Here is a 25,800-nt window from a genome sequence, read left to right on the forward strand (position 1 = left end):
CCCCCTGGCGCTGTTTTGCACGGTTTTTATACTGTTTTGTACTGTTTTTGTACTTACTTTGATTATTATTTTTAACTGTTTGTAAATGTTGAAATTTATAAATAAAGGTTTATAAAAAAAAGTGCAATTAATCATGTGACCACCTGGCTCTGTTTGATTGGTGAAACGGAGTCAAACATCACCAGTGACTGCATTTGATTGGTGAAACGGAGTCAAATATCACCAGTGACTGCATTTGATTGGTGAAACGGAGTCAAACATCACCAGTGACTGCATTTGATTGGTGAAACAGAGTCAAACATCACCAGTGACTGCATTTGATTGGTGAAACACAGGCATGTGATAGATCCTACTTTGAAGGTCTGTCTGACAAACCAAAACAAACAAAACGTGCATTAACAAATCGATTAAAAATCAGTAGCGAGTAGCGAGCTGAATGTAGATAAATGGAACGAAGTAAAAGCAGCGTTTTTTCTCTATAAATATACTCAAGTAAAAGTAAAAGTATGTTGCATTTTAGAAGTACAATTTATCCCAAAAGTTACTTAAGTACATGTAACGGAGTAAATGTAGCGCGTTACTACCCACCTCTGCATTTTACTCTACATTTTTAAACATGCATCATCCGTCACTGACATTTTTAACACGCTGGACTCCTCCCCTCATGCCTGTTTGAAATGTAAACGTAATATTCGTCCGTGCCTGCTGCTGAGAAAGATGATGCTGCTGCCTGTCTGCCTAATTATAGAAGGCCATTTACCCCTCTGAATCGTGTTATATTTAGAGTTGACTCAGTCACTATGCAAAGTATTCTAAAAGCCATTCTGAACAAGTGGAAGATTATGCAACGATGCTGCTAAGGTCTTGGTCAAGTGGGGGTGACCCCAGGATGCAGAGACGGGAGACAAGGTGGAATTACAAAAATGAATACAAATTTAATTAGACAAAAAGGGATAACTAAGGGCGAAGGGGCAGAAACGCACACCATGAAATCTGCACAAAATTGGTTCCTTAGAGGTCGGGAGGAGAAAGGGCCAGGGCACACTGAGCAGGGCAAGAGTCCAACAAAAGTAATGCTTTTACCTCACGGGGACGAGGAGATGAACACACAGGAGGGTAGGGAATTCGGGACAAAGTAGCGAAAACATACCAGGTATGGTGAAGCAGGTGCATGCACGACAGGAGTTCTGGAGACAATAACCTGCGAGGCCAAGCTGACAGTGACGAGCCTAAATACCGGTGTGCTAATTGCGAGCAGGTGTGCCTCAATGTCCGCCCCTCGCCGAGGTTGAATCACTAAAAGCACAGGTGCAGACAAAAGGAGAAGGCAGGAAAACACTAAAAACACAACAGCTGCTTTCCTGTGGAATCCTTGAAAGACAGCAGGGATGTCATACATCACGTTGTTCAATCTGGCCCGCAAGACGAGTTTGGTAAGTGTGAAATTGCATTTTTTAAATTAAAGAAACTGCTGTTCTAAAAGTGTCCATTGGATGGCACAATAGCAATTCTGTTAGGCAAGCAAATAGTTTGACTTCGTCTTCGAGTTCACGCTAGAAAGTGAACGGGAATGTTGATCCTGACAGTCCTATCTGGGTAAGCTCTGTTTTTCTTTTTTTGTCTCCTCAGAATAAAACTTTTCCTTTCTTTGGTTGTTTTGGAGCTTCGGACAGTAATTGCACGCAGGCGTCTCACATCTACTACCGTCTTTGAAATGACTAATAAGCGGCTTTCTTCCGTGCAAATTTAAAGAGAGTCAACAATGAGGTAGTTGATACTTAGAAGCGTTTTTATTTATGCTTTATTTAGCTTTTTGTTCAATCATAGATGGGCTGCGACTTAAAGGCCTACTGAAAGCCACTACTACCGACCACGCAGTCTGATAGTTTATATATCAATGATGAAATATTAACATTGAAACACATGCCAATACAGCCGGTTTAGTTAACTAAATTGCAATTCTAAATTTCGCGCGAAGTATCCTGTTGAAAATATCGCGGTATGATGACGCGTGCGCTTGACATTTTGATCCAGCAGCGATCCCAGCTATAAGTTGTCTGCTTTAAGCGCATAATTACACAGTATTCTGGACATCTGTGTTGCTGAATCTTTTGCAATTTGTTCAATTAATAATGGAGACGTCAAAGAAGAAAGATGTAGGTGAGAAGCGGTGTATTGCGGCCGCCTTTAACAACACAAACACAGCCGGTGGTTCCTTGTTTCCTTGTTTACATTTTCGAAAGCTGACCGTGAAGCTTTACTATGGAACAGAGCGGTCAAGCGAACATGGTTCCCTACCACATGTCAACCGGCAATCGGTGAGAAAATGGTGACAATATGTCAGCTCTTACCGTAGACATGAGCAGAGAGTTTGCATCGTTCTTCCTGCAGCTGCGGACTCTCTTGCCTCCTCCCACCGGCCGCTCCCGACCGTCGGATGCTTACACCGTGGAGGAGGGGGAAAAAAAAAATCTCAGCCCGGCTGCCGTCGCCTCGTCGAGAAACGTGGCTTTCCACTGAGACACTGGCGGTCACCACATCCGTGGCCACACCCCTCCAACTTTCAGGTACGACCATATAATCTCACTAAAACACTAGTAACACAATAAACAGATAAGGGATTTTCTAGAATTATCCTAGTAAATGTGTCTAATAACATCTGAATCGCTCCCACTGCCCTCGTCTTTTTTTTTCTTTTCTAGTCCTTCACTCTCACTTTCCTCATCCACGAATCTTTCTTCCTCGCTCAAATTAATGGGGAAATTGTCGCTTTCTCGGTCTGAATCGCTCTCGCTGCTGGTGGCCATGATTGTAAACAATATGAGGATGTGAGGAGCTCCACAACCCGTGACGTCACGCGCACATCGTCTGCTACTTCCGGTACAGGCAAGGCTTTTTTATTGGCGACCAAAAGTTGCGAACTTTATCGTGGATGTTCTCTACTAAATCCCTTCAGCAAAAATATGGCAATATCGCGAAATGATCAAGTATGACACATAGAATGGACCTGCTATTATCCCCGTTTTAATGAGAACATCTCATTTCAGTAGGCCATACATTTTGTTAAATTGTATTAATTACACACACACAAAAAATGGTTGCAAAATAAGTATGAAAAGATAAAAAAACAATTTAATTTTTTTTAAATTATGTTATTTTAATTAATTGCTGTTACTATTTCACTTGTTGTGGTTAATTTATACCCGTTCTTCTTTGAAATTACATTAAAAGTTTAGTTTTGGTGGTGCAATAAATGGCCATTTATCATGTTATCAATCTAAACCATGGTGATTATTATTGTTGCCATTATCGTCCAGCCCTGCAAAGAACCATCAAGCAGTCATTTCTGGAGGCTGTACTGTGGAAAATGGTAAAGGTGAGAGGTTTAGAGTGGCAGGTCTGGTTACAAGGATGTAAGCGTGCTCTGGAGGCACTCAACCATGGTTCTAACAAAATCAAAAGACCTCGAAAAGGAAAAAGTTGCACAGTTTATTCCTGTATAAATAACGTCAACAAGCACAGAGAACAAATAAAGGCACTTGGGGAAAGTATGAATTTTGTGCAACTGGTCTTTTTGTGTGCATAGGCGCCGTAATAATTCTTTGACGGTTTATGCAACGACAGGCGGACATTTCTATTCAGCGAAAGTCCACAGCGGCGTTACGTAACAGAGATAACAGTAGTTTAAGACCGACGCTCAGCTTGAGAGATGTAGTCACCTGGTCGCCACATACAGGAGTCTTACTGTTAATCATCGTCACCATCATCAGGAGCAGCGGGCGTGTTCTACATGTGCTCAGGGTGGTTTTGCAGACAGCTGATGAACTCCGTCACCGGGTGGCCGTCGAAGCAGATCTGGTGCACAGCGGTGAAGAGGGGGAACCTGCAGGAAGAAAAAGGCAAAGAGGACAGGGAGTCCAATTCTGTCCTTCAAGGAACAATGTGGTGCAAATAATAAGGTGGCTTGTGGGGTAATGAACCTGGTGTTGTCTTTGAAATGACTTTAAAAAATAAATGGGGAAACTATCAAACTACTCATAGCGGCTACATGCTGGGATTGATTTTAGAGGAAACAATAATGGAATGTAAAAGGGTCCGCAAACTACGGCACGTGGGCCGTATTCAGCATGCCAATCAATGTCCACAATCTGGATGTACCGATTTTAAAAAAATTTAAATAAAAAAATAGATAGCTGCCCAGTCCAGCCGCTCAAGCCAGTCATATTGTTGATGTAGATGATCATATCTGATGTACTGATTTACTTTAGAAAAGGGAAGTGTGGCCCTTTTTTTGTTGCCTTATTTGTATTTGACATAGCAAAAATGTTTGCATATATTTACTGTAGTGTTTGGTGCAGCTGGACCCAAAAATCTATACGATTATCACATTTGTATAAACACGCACACATACATACACATACACACATATATAGATAGATAGATAGATAGATAGTACTTTATTGATTCCTTCAGGAAAATTAAAATTCCAGCAGCAGTGTACAGAGTTGAGATCAATTAAAAAAAAAAAAAAAATATATATATATATATATAAATAATGGGTTGTACTTGTATAGCGCTTTTCTACCTTCAAGGTACTCAAAGCACTTTGACACTACTTCCACATTTACCCATTCACACACACATTCACACACTGATGGAGGGAGCTGCCATGTATATATATATTTTTTTTTTTAGAAGATGTGTATATATATATATATATACACACACACACATATACATATATATATATATATATACACACACATATATATATACACACACATATGTATATATACATATATATATACACAAACAAATATATATACACACACACACATTATATATATATACACACATACATATATATATATATACACATACATATATAAATACACACATACATATATACACACATATATACACACATACATATATATACATAGAAAAACACATATATATGTATGTACACATATATGTGAATTATATTTTTATATAGCGCTTTTCTCTAGTGACTCAAAGCGCTTTACATAGTGAAACCCAATACCTAAGTTACATTTAAACCAGTGTGGGTGGCACTGGGAGCAGGTGGGTAAGGTGTCTTGCCCAAGGACACAACGGCAGTGACTAGGATGGCGGAAGCGGGAATCGAACCTTCAACCCTCAAGTTGCTAGCCCGGCCGCTCTACCAACCGAGCTATATATATATATATATATACACACACACACATATGTACACATATATATATACACACACACACATATGTACACATATATATATACACACACACACATATGTACACATATATATACACACACACACATATATGTATATATACACACACACACACACACATATATATATGTACATATATATACATATATAAACATGTATAAATATATATATATACAAACATACATACATATATATACATCCATATATTATATACACACACACACACACACACACACATTCATATACATACATATAAACAAATTGTAAACAGCGAGTAACTATTTACAAAAAAAGTTGCCAAGAGGATTGGAAACACTGTCGGCTCCATCCTCCATTAAGTGTTTCGGTTTAAGATTGTATTTTAAACTTGATGTGCGCCGATGATAAAAACGTTTGTCGCTGCAATCACAGACCGTGTAACAAATGCTTGTGTCTTCCTAGTTAAGCTTTAACCCGGAAGTGATTTGTCTTCATTCATATTTGTTAACGGGATCATTTATTTTCATTAATCACATGCTTTAACGTGTCAACATTGACAGCCCTAATATACACACACATGTATAGATAGATAGATAGATAGATAGATAGATAGATAGATAGATAGATAGATAGATAGATAGAGACTTATTATGTCTCCAATGCCAGAGCCTGGATGTATACATGTGTATATTGACAATAAAATATTTTTCTATTCCATATGTTAATACTTTTACTGCACTGCTGCGTCGAATCATTGTAAACAGAATCGAAATCGGAAATGCTTTATTAATCCCTGAGGGGAAATTAAAATTTTCAGCACAATCCATTCAAGATCAGACAAACATTACAGGGAGACAGAACACGATCGCTGACGGGTCTGCCAACTTCCGGCGCCATTACAAAAAACGGTGAGAAACAGGTAAACAATGGGGGCGTGTGAGAAAAAAAAAATCTGTGTAGGCCTGGGCCCCTGGTAGGTGTTTCAGACTAAGGCCAAGGGAAACAACTCATAGCCATAGCACACATCCCTCTTACATGTGTGTAAGAGGGAAACATCAAACATCAAAGAACCCAAAGGACATTAAAGACATTAATAGAGCAGAGCTGATGCAACCAGCCACTTCTACATATAGCTACGAATAAAAAGTAAAAGAAACATATACACTGTGGTGACCTCTGCGGTGTTCCACGCCATCGTCCGCTGGAGTGGAGGGAGAATGGCCAGAGACAGGAACAGACCCAACAAAGCAACCAAGAGAGCCAACTCCACTCTCGTCCACCCACTAATGCCACCGATGGATGAGCGAGGGTGCATTTAAAGCAGGGGTCACCAACCTTTTTGAAACCAAGAGCTACTTCTTGGGTACTAATTAATGCTAAGGGCTACCAGTTTGATACACACTTAAATAAATTGCCAGAAATAGCCAATTTGCTGAATTTACCTTTAATAAATAAATCTATATATACTTTAAAAAATGGGTATTTCTGTATGTCATTCCGTCGTACATTTTTTTTCCTTTTACAGATGTTTTTTTGTAGAGAATAAATGATGAAAAAAAAACACTTAATTGAACGGCTTAAAAGAGGAGAAAACACGAAAAAAATGAAAATTAAATTTTGAAACATAGTTTATTTTCAATTTCAACTCTTTAAAATTCAAAATTCAACCGAAAAAAAGAAGAAAAAACTAGCTGATTCGAATATTTTTGAAAAATTTAAAAAAATAATTTATGGAACAGCATTAGTAATTTTTCCTGATTAAGATACATTTTAGAATTTTGATGACATGTTTTAAATAAGTTAAAATCCAATCTGCACTTTGTTAGAATATATAACAAATTGGACCAAGTTATATTTCTAACAAAGACAAATCATTATTTCTTCTCGATTTTTCATAACAAAAATTTTAAAAGAAATTCAAAAGACTTTGAAATAAGATTTAAATTTGATTCTACGGATTTTCTAGATTTGTCAGAAAAAATATTTAGAATTTTAATCATTTGAAGAAACATTTCACAAATATTCTTCTTCGAAAAAACAGAAGTTAAAATGAAGAATTAAAGTAAAATTTATTTATTATTCTTCACAATAAAAAATAAATTTCACTTGAACATTGATTTAAATTGTCAGGAAAGAAGAGGAAGAAATTAAAAATGTAAAAAGGTATATGTGTTTAAAAATCCTAAAATTATTTTTAAGGTTGTATTTTTTTCTCTAAAATTGTCTTTCTGAAAGTTATAAGAAGCAAAATGAAAAAATAAATGAATTTATTTAAACAAGTGAAGACCAAGTCCTTAAAATATTTTCTTGGATTTTCAAATTCTATTTGAGTTTTGTCTCTGTTAGAATTAAAAAAACGCGAGCAAAGCGAGACCAGCTTGCTAGTAAATAAATACAATTAAAAAAAATAGAGGTAGCTCACTGGTAAGTGCTGCTATTTGAGCTATTTTTAGAACAGGCCAGGGGGCGACTCATCTGGTCTTTACGGGCTACCTGGTGCCCGCGGGCACCGCGTTGTTGACCCCTGGTCTAAACAATAGAGGCCCGAGGCGGCTAATACAGTAAGGACTATAATACTAACTGGTCCATTGCCAAACACAGTGGGCACTGATCTAATTAAAAGTAATTTGAAAGAAGCTCATTCTTTATTTTGCTGGTGGACTATGGTCCTATTGTGTCAAAATAGAAAGCTAAAGTAGCTACACAACAACTTCAGTTAACATTGTTATCGTACCATTCACACATTTCTAACCTGCTGTCATTACTTACCATTACAATATCTCCTCCATTTCTATCTAACTGTATATGAATGGCAGTCGCCAATCCCGCCATTAAAATGAAATTTTTTCTCACTCTGAAAAATCCATCTTTTTGTGAAAGTCTGTGGCTGAAGCGTCTTAACTCATTCTCTTTCTATGCCACATCAATGTGGAATGCACTCCCAACAGGTGTAAAAGTAAGTGCATCTCTATATTCCTTCAAAACCGCTCTAAAACAACACCTCCAGGCAACTTCAACACTTTACTAATACCCTCCTCCATTCACATCCCATCTCCCCGGATTATAAACAACTCAAATGTATTTATAATGTATATACTTGTTCTTATGCTATGTGAACTCACTATGTTCTCTGCTGGCTGTACATATCCTACTAAATAAGACCTACACTGTTTCAATGTCCACATTTCTCTGTTGATGCAATTGTTGATGACTGAAGTTCTGATATCAACCAAAGCTCCTCATCCCAGACCCCGGATTGTAAATAATGTAAATAATTCAATGTAAATACTATGATGATTAACTTGTGTGATGACTGTATTATGTTGATAGTATATATTTGTACCATGAATTGATTAACGTGGACCCCGACTTAAACAAGTTGAAAAACTTATTCGGGTGTTACCATTTAGTGGTCAATTGTACGGAATATGTACTGTACTGTGCAATCTACTAATAAAAGTATCAATCAATCAATCAATCAATCAAGTGGGACTAATCGTTGCACACTCAAAGTGACTCCCTCCTGTTAAAGGCACATAGCCACGAATCATGGAAGTTAATCGAGTTTTACACGTCTGACAAAGAGGATATTTGAGTAGTGTTTTGCCGTCGGGCCTGAAAACCAGCTGAATGACACTCCTGTCATAGAAAATATCTTTGAGAGGTGTTTGTGGCCTGACTTGGTCGTCAATGCACTTGAGAGAGTACAGGCACAACTTCGCTATCTTCAACTGGCTTTAAATGCAGAGGAAACAAAGTGTATGTTCTTTACCACATCAAAAATTGTAAGATCAGCACTGTCTGGAACATTTTAACAAGAAATGGGCTAAGAATTGTGGTAGTAGTTTTAAGGAACACATTCAGTTTGTTGTAAAAACTACCTGAAACTTTTACTGGGATTTTAATATAGAAACAAGTCTTGCTTTTCTTTTACTGTGTTATTGACTAGCTCGGTTGGTAGAGTGGCCGTGTCAGCAACTTGAGGGTTGCAGGTTCGATTCCCGCTTGTGCCATCCTAGTTACTGCCGTTGTGTCCTTGGGCAAGACACTTTACCCACCTGCTCCCAGTGCCACCCACACTGGTTTTAAATGTAACTTAGATATTGGGTTTCACTATGTAAAGCGCTTTGAATCACTTGAAAAAAGCGCTATATAAATATAACTCACTTCACAGATGTGTTGAACATGAATGCTACTGCTGGTTGTCTCCACAAGCTAGATCAGGGGTAGGGAACCTATGGTTCTAGAGCCAGATGTGGCTCTTTTGATGACTGCATCTGGCTCTCAGATAAATCTTAGCTAACATTGCTTAACACAATAAGTAATTAATAATTCCATCCATCTTCTACCGCTTATTCCCTTTTGGGGTCACGGGGGGCGCTGGCGCCTGTCTCAGCTACAATCGGGCGGAAGGCGGGGTACACCCTGGACAAGTCGCCACCTCATCGCAGAGCTACGCTCAAAATATAAATAACGTTCAAAATATCAAACATTCTCATGCATTTTTATCCATTCATCTGTTTTTTACCGCATCTGTTCAAAAAGTTGCATTAATTGTAGAATTATTTTATTTATTACTGGTTTACTATTTACTATTACTATTTATTACTAGCTTCAGAATAACACTGTTATTAAAAAGAACAAGATACTTATTATACTCTAAAATGTTGGTCTTACTTAAAATGCACGCATTTAGTTGTAAAAAATATTATATGGCTCTCACGGAAATACATTTTAAAATATTTGGCTCTCATGGCTCTCTCAGCCAAAAAGGTTCCCGACCCCTGAGCTAGATCATGGGTGGCCAGACTTTGTCTGCAGGCGAGCTACTTTTCAATTGACCAAGTCGAGGGGGATCTACCTCATTCTTATATAGACGTTTTTGTTAACAAGTTAAAGATGTTTAATAATAATACAAGCATGTTTAACACGTATAGATTGCTTTCTTTCATGAAGACAAGAATATAAGTTGGAGTATTACCTGATTCTGATGACTCACATTGATTGGAATCAGACAGTAGTGCTGATAACGTCCACATTTTCAAATGGACGAGAAAAAAAGTGCTCCTTTCTGTCCAGTACCACATGAGAGTGGTTGGTTTTTGGCATCTTATTTGTCTAGCTTCCATACTCAATTTGATCAACTTTACAAGACATACAATGGCGGCAAACTCTGTGCACGCCAGTTTCTTTGAGACTCTTATTTTGTTAGCGCAGGCAGGATGAAGCAGTTCCTTCATTGTGAAGACAGGAACTGTGCAGTTGTGACGGCAGGTAGGATGCGAGTGTCTGTTGAAATAAAAAGTGTTTCACGCCTTCCCCTCGATCAACCAGTGTTATCACAGAAGATCTTTGGGTGCCTAGAATGTCAATCAAATGACGAAAGTGACGTCTTAGTTAAGATTGATGATCACTAATTTTTAGGTCTATTTTTTTTAATGCCTGGCTGGCGATCGACTGACACACCCTCTACAATCGACTGATAGCTCGCGATCGACGTAATGGGCACCTCTGAGCTAGATAGTGTGTACCACGGGGCACTGAGATTCATCGCCAACTGCGTTCCCCTTGTGTCTTATACTCAATGGTTAACTGGACTTCTTAAAGGCCTACTGAAACCCTGTACTACGGACTACGCAGTCTGATAGTTTATATTAATGATGAAATATTAACATTGCAACACATGTCAATAGTTTACTAAATTGCAATTTTAAATTTCCCGCTGAGTTTTTTGTTGGAAACATCGTGGAATGATGATGCGTGGACGTGACGTCGCGGACTGTCAGGAAATATTAGCGCAGCACCATTCGCGGCTAAAAGTCGCCTCTTTTCATCGCGCAATTAAACAGTATTCTGGACATCTGTGTTGCTGAATCTTTTGCAATTTGTTCCATTAATAATGGAGAAGTCAAAGTAGAAAGATGGAGTTGGGAAGCTTTAGCCTTTAGCCGCACAAACACACGGTGATTCCTTGTTTAAGGTGAAGCTTTACTATGGATCAGCGGTCAAGCGAACATGGATCCCCTACATGTCAACCAGCAGTTTTCGGTGAGAAAATCGTGGAAATAAGTCGTCTCTTACCCGAGATCAGTGGAGCTGCCGTGACTTCACTCAGAGACTCTGGCGTCAACACACCCGTGGCCACATCCCTCCAACTTTCAGGTACTATTTAACTCACTAAAACACCAGCAACACAATAGGCAGATAAGGGATTTTCCTGAATTATCCTAGGAAACGTGTCTATTAACATCTGAATCGCACTTTTTTGTTTTATTTTTTTCTCTAGTCCTTCACTCTAACTTTCCTCAACCACGAATCTTTCATACTCGCTCAAATTAATGGGGAAATTGTCGCTTTTTCGGTCCGAATAGCTCTAGCTGCTGCTGGCCATGATTGTAAACAATGTGAGGATGTGAGGAGCCCTACGACCCGTGACGTCACGCGCACATCGTCTGCTACTTCCAGTAAAGGCAAGGCTTTTTTATTAGCGACCAAAAGTTGCGAACTTTATCGTCGATGTTCTCTACTAAATCCTTTCAGCAAAAATATGGCAATAACGCGAAATGATCAAGTATGACACATAGAATGGACCTGCTATCCCCGTTTGAATAAGAAAATCTCATTTCAGTAGGCCTTTAAATAAAGGCTAAAAAATAAATGCGAAAGCTCCATGACCAACAAGAGTCCAAACAATACCAGAGAGACACGTACTTGTTCACCATGTTTTTCTGCTTCAAGATTTGGTGCACCTCGGTGGCAGTGGCAGGACCTTGAAGCTTCTGACCGTTCAGCAGCTCCTTCTCCAGCTGCTCGATGGTCTGAGTGCACAAAGACCCTCGCTTTTGTCAAACTGGACAAGCAAATAAAACTTTCTAAAAAAACAAAAACAAGATACTGTCCTTACTTTTCCCGTTTTGGCAAACTCTTCCCCGATCTTGCGGTTGCGTCCGCCATAGCAGGTGGTGATGAGGTCGGCCACGCCGCAGCTCTCCAGGAAGGTGCTGGCGGAGACGGCGCAGTCGGTGCAGAAGACCTTTGCGAAGGCAATCATCTCCATCAGGCCCAGGCGGATCACCGCCGCCTTGGTGTTGTCGCCGAAGCCCAGGCCGTCGCAGAAGCCCGCGCCCACCGCCACGATGTTCTGAAGACACACGGCACGTTTTCTGGTGGTTTCCTTTAAGGGGTTTCGGACAAACCTTGAGCGCCCCGCAGATCTCCACCACGTCCGACTCCTGCACCACGGTCACGCGGAAGTTGGTGGTCTGCATCAGCTCCTTCAGTATGGGCCAGTGGGCTTTGTCTTTGCAGCCTTTGATGGAAATGTCACCACGTTTTAGTTTGTCGGTAGTACATATATACTTGTATACTACCTGCACGCTGACTACTCTAAACGTACATCCAAGTTTCATTATGTGAATGCCACAATATGTTATTCTGATTCAGCTATTGCGTACAAGTTAGACGCCCTTCTACTCCCACAGTTTTCATCGTATCAGAACCGTTTGAGTATCAAAACGTTCGGCTTGCCACCGTTGCTATCATTTTTCTTCTACCATAGTATCGCAGATTACCAGGAATTCCAGGTATTCCAGGTCATTTTCCCATTGAAAATGAATAAGGCCATTTTTCAAAGGTGCCCACCTTTGTACATTTCTCACCCGATTCGAACAGTTCCATCATCCATACAGTCCACTCACCTAGGGAATTTAAGCAAATATGTTCCAAAAATTCCTGGTTTTCCCACATTACCGGGAACTTTTCCCCCAATAAAAAAGAATTGGCAATTACAACCATCTTCACCAGGTCACATTTTCATCTGATTGCAACGTTCTAACATCCATACTCTCCATTAAACTAACATGTTTATTGGTTCTGAAAAATCCCTGATTACCAGGAATTCCTACTTTTCAGTTGCAGTATGTCCAATCGCTTATATTTCGACTACTCCCACATTTTTAATACAATTTCAACCGTTCCACTATCAAAATAGTCACCTTATTTAGGACATTCAAGCTATTAAATAAATAAATACTAGAACAATTCTCAATTTTCCCGCATTACCAGGAACTTTTACCCCATCGAAAATTAATGAGCAATTACAAACCTCTTCCTATCCCACATTTTTTATATGATTGCAACCGTTCCCAAATCCACACACTCCACTAACCCTGGACATTCAAGCCAACATGTTTATGGGTTCTGAAAATTCCCTGATTACCAGGAATTACCCTTTTCAATTGCAGTGTGTCCAACAACTTATATTTCGACGACTCCCACATTTTTTATCCGATTTCAACCGTTCCAGTATCAAAATAACCGCCTTCTTTAGGACGTTCAAGCTATCCAAATAAATAAATACTAGAACAATTCTCGATTTTCCCGCATTACCAGGAACTTTTACCCCATCGAAAATTAATGGGCAATTACAAACCTCTTCCTATCCCACATTTTTTATCTGATTGCAACTGTTACCAAATCCACACTCTCCCCTAACCCTGGACATTCAAGCCAACACGTTTATGGGTTCTGAAAATTCCCTGATTACCAGGAATTACCCTTTTCAATTGCAGTGTGTCCAACAACTTATATTTCGACGACTCCCACATTTTTTATCCGATTTCAACCTTTCCAGTATCAAAATAGCCACCTTCTTTAGGACATTCAAGCTATTAAATAAATAAATACCAGAACAATTCTCGATTTTCCCGCATTACCAGGAACTTTTCCCCCATCAAAAATTAATGGGCAAATACAAACCTCTCCCTATCCCACATTTTTCATCTGATTGCAACCGTTCCAAAATCCACACACTCCATTAACCCTGGACATTCAAGCCAACACGTTAATGGGTTCTGAAAATTCCCTGATTACCAGGAATTACCCTTTTCATTTACAGTGTGTCCAACAGCTTATATTTCGACGACTCCCACATTTTTTACCCGATTTCAACCGTTCCACTATCAAAATAACTGCCTTCTTTAGTACATTCAAGCTTTCCAAATAAAAAAATTACTAGAACAATTTTCGATTTTACTACATTACCAGGAACTTTTCGCTGATCGAAAATTAATGGGCAATTACAAACCTCTTCATATCCCACATTTTTTATCTGATTGCAACCGTTCCAAAATCCACACTCTCCACTAACCCTGGACATTCAAGCCAACATGTTTATGGGTTCGGAAAATTTCCTGATTACCAGGAATTCCTACTTTTCAGTTGCCGTGTGTCCAACCGCTTATATTTTGACGACTCCCACATTTTTCATCTGATTTCAACCGTTCCAGTATCAAAATAGCCACCTTCTTTAGGACATTCAAGCTATTAAATAAATAAATACCAGAATAATTCTCGATTTTCCCGCATTACCAGGAACTTTTCCCCCCATCGAAAATTAATGGGCAATTACAAACCTCTTCCTATCCCACATTTTTTATCTGATTGCAACCGTTCCAAAATCCACACTCTCCACTAACCCCGGACATTCAAGCCAACATGTTTATGGGTTCGGAAAATTTCCTGATTACCAGGAATTCCTACTTTTCAGTTGCAGTATGTCCAACCACTTATATTTTGACAACTCCCACATTTTTCATCTGATTTCAACTGTTCCAGTATCAAAATAGCCACCTTCTTTAGGACATTCAAGCTATTACAGAAATAAATACCAGAACAATTCTCGATTTTCCCGCATTACCAGGAACTTTTCCCCCCATCGAAAATTAATGGGCAATTACAAACCTCTCCCTATCGCACATTTTTCATCTGATTGCAACCGTTCCAAAATCTATACACTCCACTAACCCTGGACATTCAAGCCAACACGTTTATGGGTTCGGAAAATTCCCTGATTACCAGAAATTACCCTTTTCAATTGCAGTGTGTCCAACAGCTTATATTTCGACGACTCACACATTTTTTATCCGATTTCAACCGTTCCACTATCAAAATAACTGCCTTCTTTAGGACGTACAAGCTATCCAAATAAATAAATACTAAAACAATGCTCGATTTTCCCGCATTACCAGGAACTTTTCCCCTCATTGAAAATTAATGGGCAATTACAAACCTCTCCCTATCCCACATTTTTCATATGATTGCAACCGTTCCAAAATCCACACACTCCACTAACCCTGGACATTCAAGCCAACATGTTTATTAGTTCGGAAAATTCCCTGATTACCAGGAATTCCTACTTTTCAGTCGCAGTGTGTCCAACCGCCTATATTTGGACTACTCCCACATTTTTCATCCAATTTCAACCGTTCCACTATCAAAATAATCGCCTTCTTTAGGACATTCAAGTTTTCCAAATAAAAAAATTACTAGAATAATTCTCGATTTTACTACATTACCAGGAACTTTTCCCTGATCGAAAATTATTGGGCAATTACAAACCTCTTCCTATCCCAAATTTTTTATCTGATTGCAACCGTTCCAAAATCCATACACTCCACTAACCCTGGACATTCAAGCCAACATGTTTATGGATTCTGAAAATTCCTTGATTACCAGGAATTCCTACTTTTCAGTTGCAGTATGTCCAACCGCTTATATTTTGACAACTCCAACATTTTTCATCTAATTTCAACTGTTCCACTATCAAAATAGCCACATTCTTTAGGACATTCAAGCTATTAAATAAATAAAAACTACAATTCTCGATTTTCCTGCATTACCAGGAACTTTTCCCTGATCGAAAATTAATGGGCAATTACAAACCTCTTCCTATCCCACATTTTTTATCTGATTGCAACTGTTACCAAATCCACACACTCCACTAACCCTGGACATTTAAGCCCACATGTTTATGGGTTCGGAAAATTTCCTGATTACCCGGAATTCCTACTTTTCAGTTGCAGTATGTCCAACCGCTTATATTTTGATGACTCCCACATTTTTCATCTGATTTCAACCGTTCCAGTATCAAAATAAGCCACCTTCTTTAGGACATTCAAGCTATTAAAGAAATAAATACCAGAACAATTCTCGATTTTCCCGCATTACCAGGAACTTTTCCCCCCATCGAAAATTAATGGGCAAATACAAACCTCTCCCTATCCCACATTTTTCATCTGATTGCAACCGTTCCAAAATCCACACACTCCACTAACCCTGGACATTCAAGCCAACATGTTTATGGGTTCTGAAAATTCCCTGATTACCAGGAATTACCCTTTTCAATTGCAGTGTGTCCAACAGCTTATATTTCGACGACTCCCACATTTTTTTATCCGATTTCAACCGTTCCACTATCAAAATAACCGCCTTCTTTAGGACGTACAAGCTATCCCAATAAATAAATACTAAAACAATGCTTGATTTTCCCGCATTACCAGGAACTTTTCCCCTCATTGAAAATTAATGGGCAATTACAAACCTCTCCCTATCCCACATTTTTCATATGATTGCAACCGTTCCAAAATCCACACTCTCCCCTAACCCTGGACATTCAACCCAACATGTTTATTGGTTCGGAAAATTTCTTGATTACCAGGAATTCCTACTTTTCAGTCGCAGTGTGTCCAAACGCTTATATTTGGACTACTCCCACATTTTTCATCCAATTTCAACCGTTCCACTATCAAAATAATCGCCTTCTATAGGACATTCAAGTTTTCCAAATAAAAAAATTACTAGAACAATTCTCGCTTTTACTACATTACCAGGAACATTTCCCTCATCGAAAATTAATGGGCAATTACAAACCTCTTCCTATCCCCAATTTTTTATCTGATTGCAACCGTTCCAAAATCCATACACTCCACTAACCCTGGACATTAAAGCCAACATGTTTATGGGTTCGGAAAATTCCCTGATTACCAGCAATTCCTGCTTTTCCGTCGCAGTGTGTCCAATCGCTTATATTTCAACTATTCCCACATTGTTCATCCGAATTCAACTGTTCCATTATCAAAATATACACCTTTAGGACATTCAAGCTATCAAATAAAAAAAAAATACTAGAACAATTCTCCATTTTCCCGCATTGCCAGGAACTTTTCCTGTCAGAATAATTGTATCTAAGTTATCACAAAACTTTGTGTTACATTGAGTTCAGCTCACCCGGCGAGAGGACAAAAGCTGTCTTTGATCCGACCAATCAAAAGGCTTGTAAACTCCACTGTGTAGGATGGGAAGCAACATGAAGGCGTCGGTTTCTTTGATGTGTTGTAATCCACAGAAAGATTTTGTCTTGACCCGAGATCTACAAGGTGTAGAGGAAGCAGGACCGGCCCAAGCTCCACGGACCTTTTCTTTAAACTGTTTTACTAAATTTACTTTGAACTGTTTTGTAATCAAAGGCAGTGGCTGTTTACGACCCCAGACCCTTACAAACAGCTGTTGCCATGTAATCAGGGAAAGTCCACATAAGTGGAGGCGTACAACATCTTTTGTCAGAGCGTGGTGACATTGTACGAGGGTACAGGTGTACGCGTTTCTCCTCAATTGAGCCAAATTTGATTCTGTCTCTGTTTATTTCCTTGCTTCTTGTCTTGTTTAATAGATATCATCAGTGTTTAAACCTGACATTTTCCCCATTGAAAATCAATGGGCAATTACAAACCTCTCAATATCCCACATATTTTATCTGATTGCAATTGTTCCAACATCCATACACTCTACTAACCCTGGACATTCAACCCAACATGTATATTGGTTCTGAAAATTCCCTTATATTACCAGGAATTTCCACTTTTCAGTAGTGGTATGTCCAAACGCTTATTTTTCGACTACTCCCACATTTTTTTATCCAATTTCAACCATTCCACCATCAAAATATCCGCCTTCGTCAGAAAATTCAAGTTATCAAATTAAAAAAAATACGAGAACATTGCTTGCTTTTCCCGGAATTACCAGGAACGCTCCCCATTGAAAATGATTCGGCAATATACAAACCTCTCCATATCCCACATTTTTCAACCGATTCGAACCGTGCCAGCGTCCACACACTCCACTCACCCTGGAAATCCAAGCTAGCATGATTCCTAAACCCGAAAATTACCAGATTACCCGCAATCACCAGGAATTTCCCCCCATTAAAAAGGAATGGCTAATATACAAACTTCTACATTTACCACATTTCTCAACGGATTTAAAGGGTTCTGAAGACAACGGTTGCTCTTGTTACTCAAGTGCTAGCATGTGCTAATATTAGCGTGCTAACTTTTAGCATGCTAACATTAGCATCTTAACTTTTTCAGCTCATTTTGGTATATGACACATGTTAACTGTTAGCATGCCAATGTAAGCATTTCAGTTCCACCCGCGCGTTTCAGAGGTGGCATTCACACGTAATTCCCACCGGGAATTACAGATTGTAGTTTCTAGAGTATTATCCTTATGAGAGAATTAAAAAAAATGACAATGATGTTGTAGGACTGAAATATTTCAGAATACCGATGGTCGTTTCGCAGAACTTTTCTTCGGCGACCTCGCTGGCGATGTTGGCTCCCATCAGCACCGACATGCTGATGCCCAGCTTCCCTCGGATGACCTCAGAGATCAGTTTCAGACCCTCTGGACCGGCGTCCACGCCCTGGTGCGAACACACAAATACAAGCGCTGCTCACTTACAGAATAAATTCTTGGATATTAAGAGTATGTGAAAGTTCAACTCCGACCTTGTTTACTTCCGTGACAAACTATTTAAGGTTATTTAATCAATCAGAAATATTAAGCAGCTAAAATGCGCCAAACATGGACATGTGTGGAGGGAGTGCTTTGCATTTTCCCATCATCTTTTGTAATGGATTTAAATGGGTGTAATTTTTATTATTTTGTTTTACGTTGATTGGACCTTTTTTTTAAATAATATTTACAAAGTCCAATGAACAGGTTGTGTTATGTGTGACAATGTTTGTTGAATTTTTTTTTCTGCACCATGACCAGGGAAGGTTGTCTGAATTGGGTCGTTTTGCAAAAACCATAACTTTCGTTGACCACCTGATGGCAACAAAATGGCCACTATTTGACCGCTGACTTTGGCTATTTTGTTTCTTGAACTCTTGCCATCTGGTAGGCCAAATTGAATAGGTCCTCTCACGAGCCAAATTGAAGACGCCCCCGCGGGCCGTAGTTTTGACACCCCTGATTTATACTATATTTATATTTAGACTAAAGATGGCTGTATGACGACACATTTTTAGTGGATTGTAAATACAAACCCCGTTTCCATATGAGTTGGGAAATTGTGTTGGATGTAAATATAAACGGAATACAATGATTTGCAAATCCTTTTCAACCCATATTCAGTTGAATGCACTTGACGATGTTTAAACTCATAAAAAATTTTTTTTTTTGCAAATAATAATTAACTTAGAATTTCATGGATGCAACACGTGCCAAAGTAGTTGGGAAAGGGCATGTTCACCACTGTGTTACATCACCTTTTCTTTTAACAACACTCAATAAACGTTTGGGAACTGAGGAAACTAATTGTTGAAGCTTTGAAAGTGGAATTCTTTCCCATTCTTGTTTTATGTAGAGCTTCAGTCGTTCAACAGTCTGGGGTCTCCACTGTCGTATTTTACTCTTCATAATGTGCCACACATTTTTGATGGGAGACAGGTCTGGACTGCAGGCGGGCCAGGAAAGTACCCACACTCTTTTACTACGAAACCACACTGTTGTAACATGTGGCTTGGCATTGGCTTGCTGAAATAAGCAGGGGCGTCCATGATAATGTTGCTTGGATGACAACATATGTTGCCCCAAAACCTGTATGGACCTTTCAGCATTAATGGTGCCTTCACAGATGTGTAAGTTACCCATGCCTTGGGCACTAATGCACCCCCATACCATCACAGATGCTGGCTTTTGAACTTTGCGTGGATAACAGTCTGGATGGGTCGCTTCCCCTTTGGTCCGGATGACAAGATGTCGAATATTTAAAAAAAAAAAATTGAAATGTGGACTTGTCAGACCACAGAACACGTGTTGCTGGCATCAAATTCTAAAGTTAATGATGATTTGCAAAAAAAAAATTGATTGATTGACTGATTGATTGATACTTTTATTAGTAGATTGCACAGTTCAGTACATATTCCGTACAATTGACCACTAAATGGTAACACCCGAATAAGTTTTTCAACTTGTTTAAGTCCACGTTAATCAATTCATGGTAAAAAAAAGTTTATCAGTTTGAACATAAAATATGTTGTCTTTGTAGTGCATTCAAATGAATATAAAGTAGAATATTCAACTGAATAAGGGTTGAAAAGGATTTGCAAATTATTGCATTCCGTTTATATTTACATCTAACACAATTTCCTAACTCATATGGAAATGGGGTTTGTATATCTTACTAAAGCTATCCACGGACTACTCTAAAGTATATGTGTGGAGAAGATACAAAGTGAGGATTGTATTTGTTAAGTCACACTACCTTGATGAGCGACACGCCGTGAGCGTCCTTCTTGATGTGGTCCTTGATGGTGTCGCACACTCTGATGATGAACTGGTGAGGGACCACAAACAACAGGATGTCGGCTCCCGCCACAGACTGCGCCAAGTCCGGGACGGCCACCTGGCGACGCAAACAAGCCTTCAGTCCTTCTTCCGCTCCGTCGTCATTCAACAGGTTCGTATATGATGTGAGGGGAAAACTCACCACATTGGGGGGCAGCTTGTGACCGCGCAGATATTTGACGTTCTCGTGATCGGTGTTGATGATTTCCGTCAGCTTGCGGCCATCCACCATCTCCTCGAAGACCCACATGTTGACCACCGTTTCAAACGTGTCATTTTTGGCGGTGTTGGCCCCCACGATCTTGGCGATGGCTGAGCCCCTGCACACATCCCGCATCTTGAAAGGGGAACTGCACTTTTTGGGAATTATGCCCGTCATTCACAATCAATATTCAAGACTGGAACACATGTGATTTTATTTGTTATGCATTCTAAATCGTAAATAAACATTAAGAAAAGTCAGCTAACAATTAATTCAATGGGAGTTGATCTAGTCCTCCATGCCAGGGGTGGGCAATACGTCAATCGCGAGCTAACAGTCGATCGTGGAGGGTGTGTCAGTCGATCTCAAGCCAGGCATTAAAAAAATAGACATAAAAATGAGCAATCACTAATCTTCACCAAGACTTCACTTTCGTCAGTTGTTTGACATTCTCGGCACCCGAGGATCTTGTGAGATGACTCTGGCTGCTGCGAGCTCATTATTAAGAAAGAAAATCACTGACAGGACGGAGAGAAACACTTTTTATTTCAACACACTCCTGCTGTCAAAACTCTAAAGACCGACTGCACAGTTCCTGTCTTCACCATAAAAGACCTGCTTCATCCTGCCTGTGCTAACAAAATAAGAGTCTCAGAAAGCTAGCGCGCACAAGCTAAGCTGGCAAGTTACGGAGTTTGATGCAGATGTATTTATATGGGGCGGTGTAGCTCGGTTGGTAGAGCGGCCGTGCCAGCAACTTGAGGGTTGCAGGTTCGATTCCCGCTTCCGCCATCCTAGTCACTGCCGTTGTGTCCTTGGGCAAGACACTTTACCCACCTGCTCCCAGTGCCACCCACACTGGTTTAAATGTAAATTAGATATTGGGTTTCACTATGTAAAGCGCTTTGAGTCACTAGAGAAAAGCGCTATATAAATATAATTCACTTCACTTCACTTCACTATTTCTCCCCCGCCCTCAGCGACCGCTCCCTCTCCTCCCACGCCCACACACACATATGCTATTCTCATAAAGTGTTGAAAAACGAGTATGCAAGTTGGACAAATGAGATGCCAAATCTAACCACTTTCATGTGGCATTGGACTTTTTTTTCTCCTCCATTTGAAAATGCGGACGTTATCAGCACCACTGTCTGATTCCAATCAATGCTAGTCATCAGAATCAGGTAATACACCAACTTATATTCTTGTCTTCATGAAAGAAAGGAATCTATATGTGTTAAACATGCTTGTATTATCAATAAAAACCATCAACTTGTTAACAAAAATGTCCCTTTCATAAATAGATAAATAAATATAAATTATAAATATGAATGAGGTAGATCTCCTCGACTTGGTCAATTGAAAAGTAGCTCGCCTTCAGAAAAAGTGTGAGCACCCCTGCTCCTTGCCATACCCTCCATATCCTGTTGGACTCTGCATGGCAGCAGGGTTTCCCACACATTCATTTATTTGTGACGGCCCGCCACAAGAGAATTACGGCCGCCACAAATAAAAAAAAAATATTAAAAAAAAATATATATATATATATGTATATATATATATTTTTTTCATCTTTTGACTTGCTCGACCGCTCATAAAAGCAATGGGACTCTGTCTGTGAATGGAGCTTGTAGTTACATATTATATAAATATGTAAATATTATATAAATATGTACATAAAGTGTTGTAATTATATTCCAACTCCGCGTTCTTCTTGGTCATTGCCGCCGCCGCTGCTGCTCCCCCCCCCCCCAACTTTCCTTTGCCTCTGAAGAACAATCCAAACCCCAAAGTATGCAGTTTGACATCTATACCTTTGGCCATTCCAAGACAGTCATTTAGAGGAGTTATCTCACCCTCTGAGAAGGTTTACTAACGTTTTCCAATGTTGTAAAAATAAGAGTAGGTTAAAGATGTGACTTTAAGGTTTTACTACTTACGCATAAAATACTACACGGTCTAGCTGTAGCCTATTTTGCCGATTGTATTGTACCAAATGTCCCGGCAAGAAATCTGTGTTCAAAAGACTCCGGCTTATTAGTGATTCCTAGAGCCCAAAAAAAGTCTGCGGGCTATAGAGCGTTTTCCGTTCGGGCTCCAGTACTCTGGAAGGCCCTCCCGGTAACAGTTTGAGATGCTACCTCAGTAGAAGCATTTAAGTCTCACCTTAAAACTCATTTGTATACTCTAGCCTTTAAATAGACCTCCTTTTTAGACCAGTTGATCTGCCGCTTCTTTTCATTTTTCTCCTATGTCCCCCCCTCCCTTGTGGAGGGGGTTCGGTCCGATAACCATGGATGAAGTACTGGCTGTCCAGAGTCGAGACCCAGGATGGGCCGCTCGTCGGGACCCAGGATGGACCGCTCGCCTGTGTATCGGTTGGGGACATCTCTACGCTGCTGATCCGCCTCCGCTTGAGATGGTTTCCTGTGGACGGGACTCTCGCTGCTGTCTTGGATCCGCTTGAACTGAACTCTCGCGGCTGTGTTGGAGCCACTATGGATTGAACTTTCACAGTATCATGTTAGACCCGCTCGACATCCATTGTTTTCGGTCCCCTAGAGGGGGGGGGGGTTGCCCACATCTGAGGTCCTCTCCAAGGTTTCTCATAGTCAGCATTGTCACTGGCGTCCCACTGGATGTGAATTCTCCCTGCCCACTGGGTGTGAGTTTTCCTTGCCCTTTTGTGGGTTCTTCCGAGGATGTTGTAGTCGTAATGATTTGTGCAGTCCTTTGAGACATTTGTGATTTGGGGCTATATAAATAAACATTGACTGATTGATTGATTGATATAGCTAACATAGATGTGTTGTCTTCATTATAACACTTGTATAAGACTTGTAAAGTTATATCACTTATAGAAGGCTTTTCATTTTTTGCGGCTCCAAACCGATTTTTTATTAATTTTTCGGACCAAAATGGCTCTTTCAACATTTTGGGTTGCCAACCCCTGGTTTAGAATAGAATAGAAAGTACTTTATTGATCCCTGGGGGAAATTCAGCACCACAGTTCGCTCAAAATAAACAATAATAATAATAAATAATATACAACAAATGTTATATATAATATATGAATAATATAAATATAGTCTACATATATTCTACATTTAAGTGCAGTCAAGGAACATATGCATTATACAGTCTGATGGTGTCGTATGAAGGACCTCCTTTGTCGTTCCGTGTTACATTTTGGGAGTCTGAGCCTTCCACTGAACGTGCTCATTCTCTCCGCAAGGTCCGAGTGTAGTGGGTGGGAGGTGTTGTCTATAATGGCCAGGAGTTTTGCTCGACTTCTCCTCTCTGACACCACCGCCAGAGAGTCTAGCTCCACTCCCACCACCTTACTGGCCTTCTCTACCAACTTGTCCAGTCTGTGTGTGTCCCTCACTCTCAGCCCGCCACCCCAGCAAGCCACGGCGTACAAGAAGGCGCCCGCCACCACCGACTCGTAGAACATCTTTGTACAGATCTTCTTAGGTGGATCGATAAAAATATCGATAGTATCAGTATCGCAGTGATGATGTCTGTGTTATCACAGTTTTGTTGTTTTTTTGCGTTAAATGGAACGGCAAGACCGGGCTTGTTTTTACTGGACATTGCGTCGATATCATCAGTTGCAGTATCGCCCAACAGTATGTTTTGGGTCGGTCATGTGTACATAGGGGCTGCAAAAAAAAAAAAAAAGGAGCCATTGTTTCCTGACCGAGACTTGCACGGATGTAAACATGCCCGTGAAGACTAAATGATAATATTTATACTATTATTTATAACTTGAAATGCAAGTTGATCGACAACAACCAGCGTTTGTAATTATTAGGCTGCTGGTGTGGACTGAGGAGCCATTAAAGGTCAGCGGGGGTCATTCTAAAGTCCGCTAAAAATAGACGGAGCGTGAACTTTATGGATGCTGTCATCAAGTGACGAGACAAAGAACGACGTAGATTTGTTTGTAGTGATATAGAAGTTTTAAGGTAGTTACTCACCAGTTTCCAGAGCCCACCACACACACCTTCTTGGGAGCAGCCATCCTTGTCTCCACACAGCAAGACTGGACCCGCCCCTATTTATTACGGGCACGCGCCTGGTGCGCGAACGAGCCCGCACGGCATACCCCTCCGCCGTCGTAATGACGTCACGTTCCACTTTATCAATTAATGCCATTCGGTTGTTTATTTTTATATATATTTTTTATTGTTGTTTTATAAACCTTAATTTATAAATTTACAAACGGTTGAGAAATAATAATTGAAGTACAAAAACAGTACAAAACAGCGTAAATTCAAATGCTATACGGCTGTTTTCACGTACTTATGACGTCACAGTAACATTAAAAAAAAGGACAACCCCGTGGCGCTGTATTGTACTATTGTTGTACTTTTTGAAATCATTATTATTGTTTATTTGCTTGTTTATAAATGTTGAACATTATAAATTAAGGTTTGTAAAAAATAAATACATAAAAAAATACCAAATAAACCCACTGTTACTATTGGTGGTTTAACAGAACACATTTGTTTGGCGATTGTCTATATTTGTCACAATTACAAAGTTTAGGTGTCAAAATGTTTTACCGGTCAAATAAAACTATTGGTCGGTCACCCACCGGGTCTCGTCGTGTTGTTGTTAAAATAGAATAAATACGCCGTGACAGCTAATGCTAAAGCTATCCAAATTACTATTAGCTAACGACACCTGACGCTTATGCGCGTGCGTGTGTTACGTACGTAATTACGTCATTACGTACGAGAAGCCGTGAGAGGCTCGTTCAAAAAAGTGATGTTCTCCTTGCTTGAAGTTCTGAAAACTTCAGCGATGTCCTGGCTTAAGAAAACCTTTCGAGTGAGATCTCCTTGGAATGTTAATGACTCTCAAAGTCATCAGGAGGACCGTCAAGGTTATATTTACTATAAATAAC

At 39.7% G+C, this 25,800-nt stretch overlaps 2 protein-coding genes across 2 annotated transcripts in view; both read right to left on the reverse strand.

Annotated features, from left to right (window-relative positions):
- The window catches only part of cers5 (ceramide synthase 5), a 49,309-nt gene extending 45,973 nt beyond the window's left edge, over nt 1–3,336 (reverse strand). The window contains exon 1 of the mRNA XM_061890070.1: nt 1,151–3,336. The gene's annotated coding sequence lies outside the window, so the exon portion shown is untranslated. The remainder of the gene's footprint in view (nt 1–1,150) is intronic.
- A 139-nt stretch (nt 3,337–3,475) lies between these two features.
- Nucleotides 3,476–25,004, reverse strand: LOC133544753 (glycerol-3-phosphate dehydrogenase [NAD(+)], cytoplasmic-like). Its single transcript, XM_061890074.1, has 8 exons — nt 24,869–25,004; nt 20,826–21,003; nt 20,601–20,741; nt 18,614–18,752; nt 12,409–12,521; nt 12,117–12,353; nt 11,924–12,030; nt 3,476–3,883 (listed from the first exon to the last, which is right to left on the reverse strand). The coding sequence occupies exons 1-8, from the start codon at nt 24,910–24,912 to the stop codon at nt 3,787–3,789; spliced, it is 1,056 nt and encodes a 351-aa protein (XP_061746058.1). The 5' UTR covers nt 24,913–25,004; the 3' UTR covers nt 3,476–3,786.
- Between the last annotated feature and the right edge of the window lie 796 nt (nt 25,005–25,800).

Source organism: Nerophis ophidion, linkage group LG02 (assembly GCF_033978795.1).
Source record: "Nerophis ophidion isolate RoL-2023_Sa linkage group LG02, RoL_Noph_v1.0, whole genome shotgun sequence".
NCBI lineage: Eukaryota > Metazoa > Chordata > Actinopteri > Syngnathiformes > Syngnathidae > Nerophis > Nerophis ophidion.

Bases quoted from the DNA above. Each gene is read 5' to 3' on its own strand.
- LOC133544753 (XM_061890074.1), bottom strand. From the start codon at position 24,912: ATGGCTGCTCCCAAGAAGGTGTGTGTGGTGGGCTCTGGAAACTG. The intron at 18,753-20,600 runs GTAGTGTGACTT...TGTTCGCACCAG, and splicing joins ACGGCGTGTCGCTCATCAAG to GGCGTGGACGCCGGTCCAGA. The intron at 12,522-18,613 runs GTATTCTGAAAT...TTTCCATCAAAG, and splicing joins GTTCTGCGAAACGACCATCG to GCTGCAAAGACAAAGCCCAC.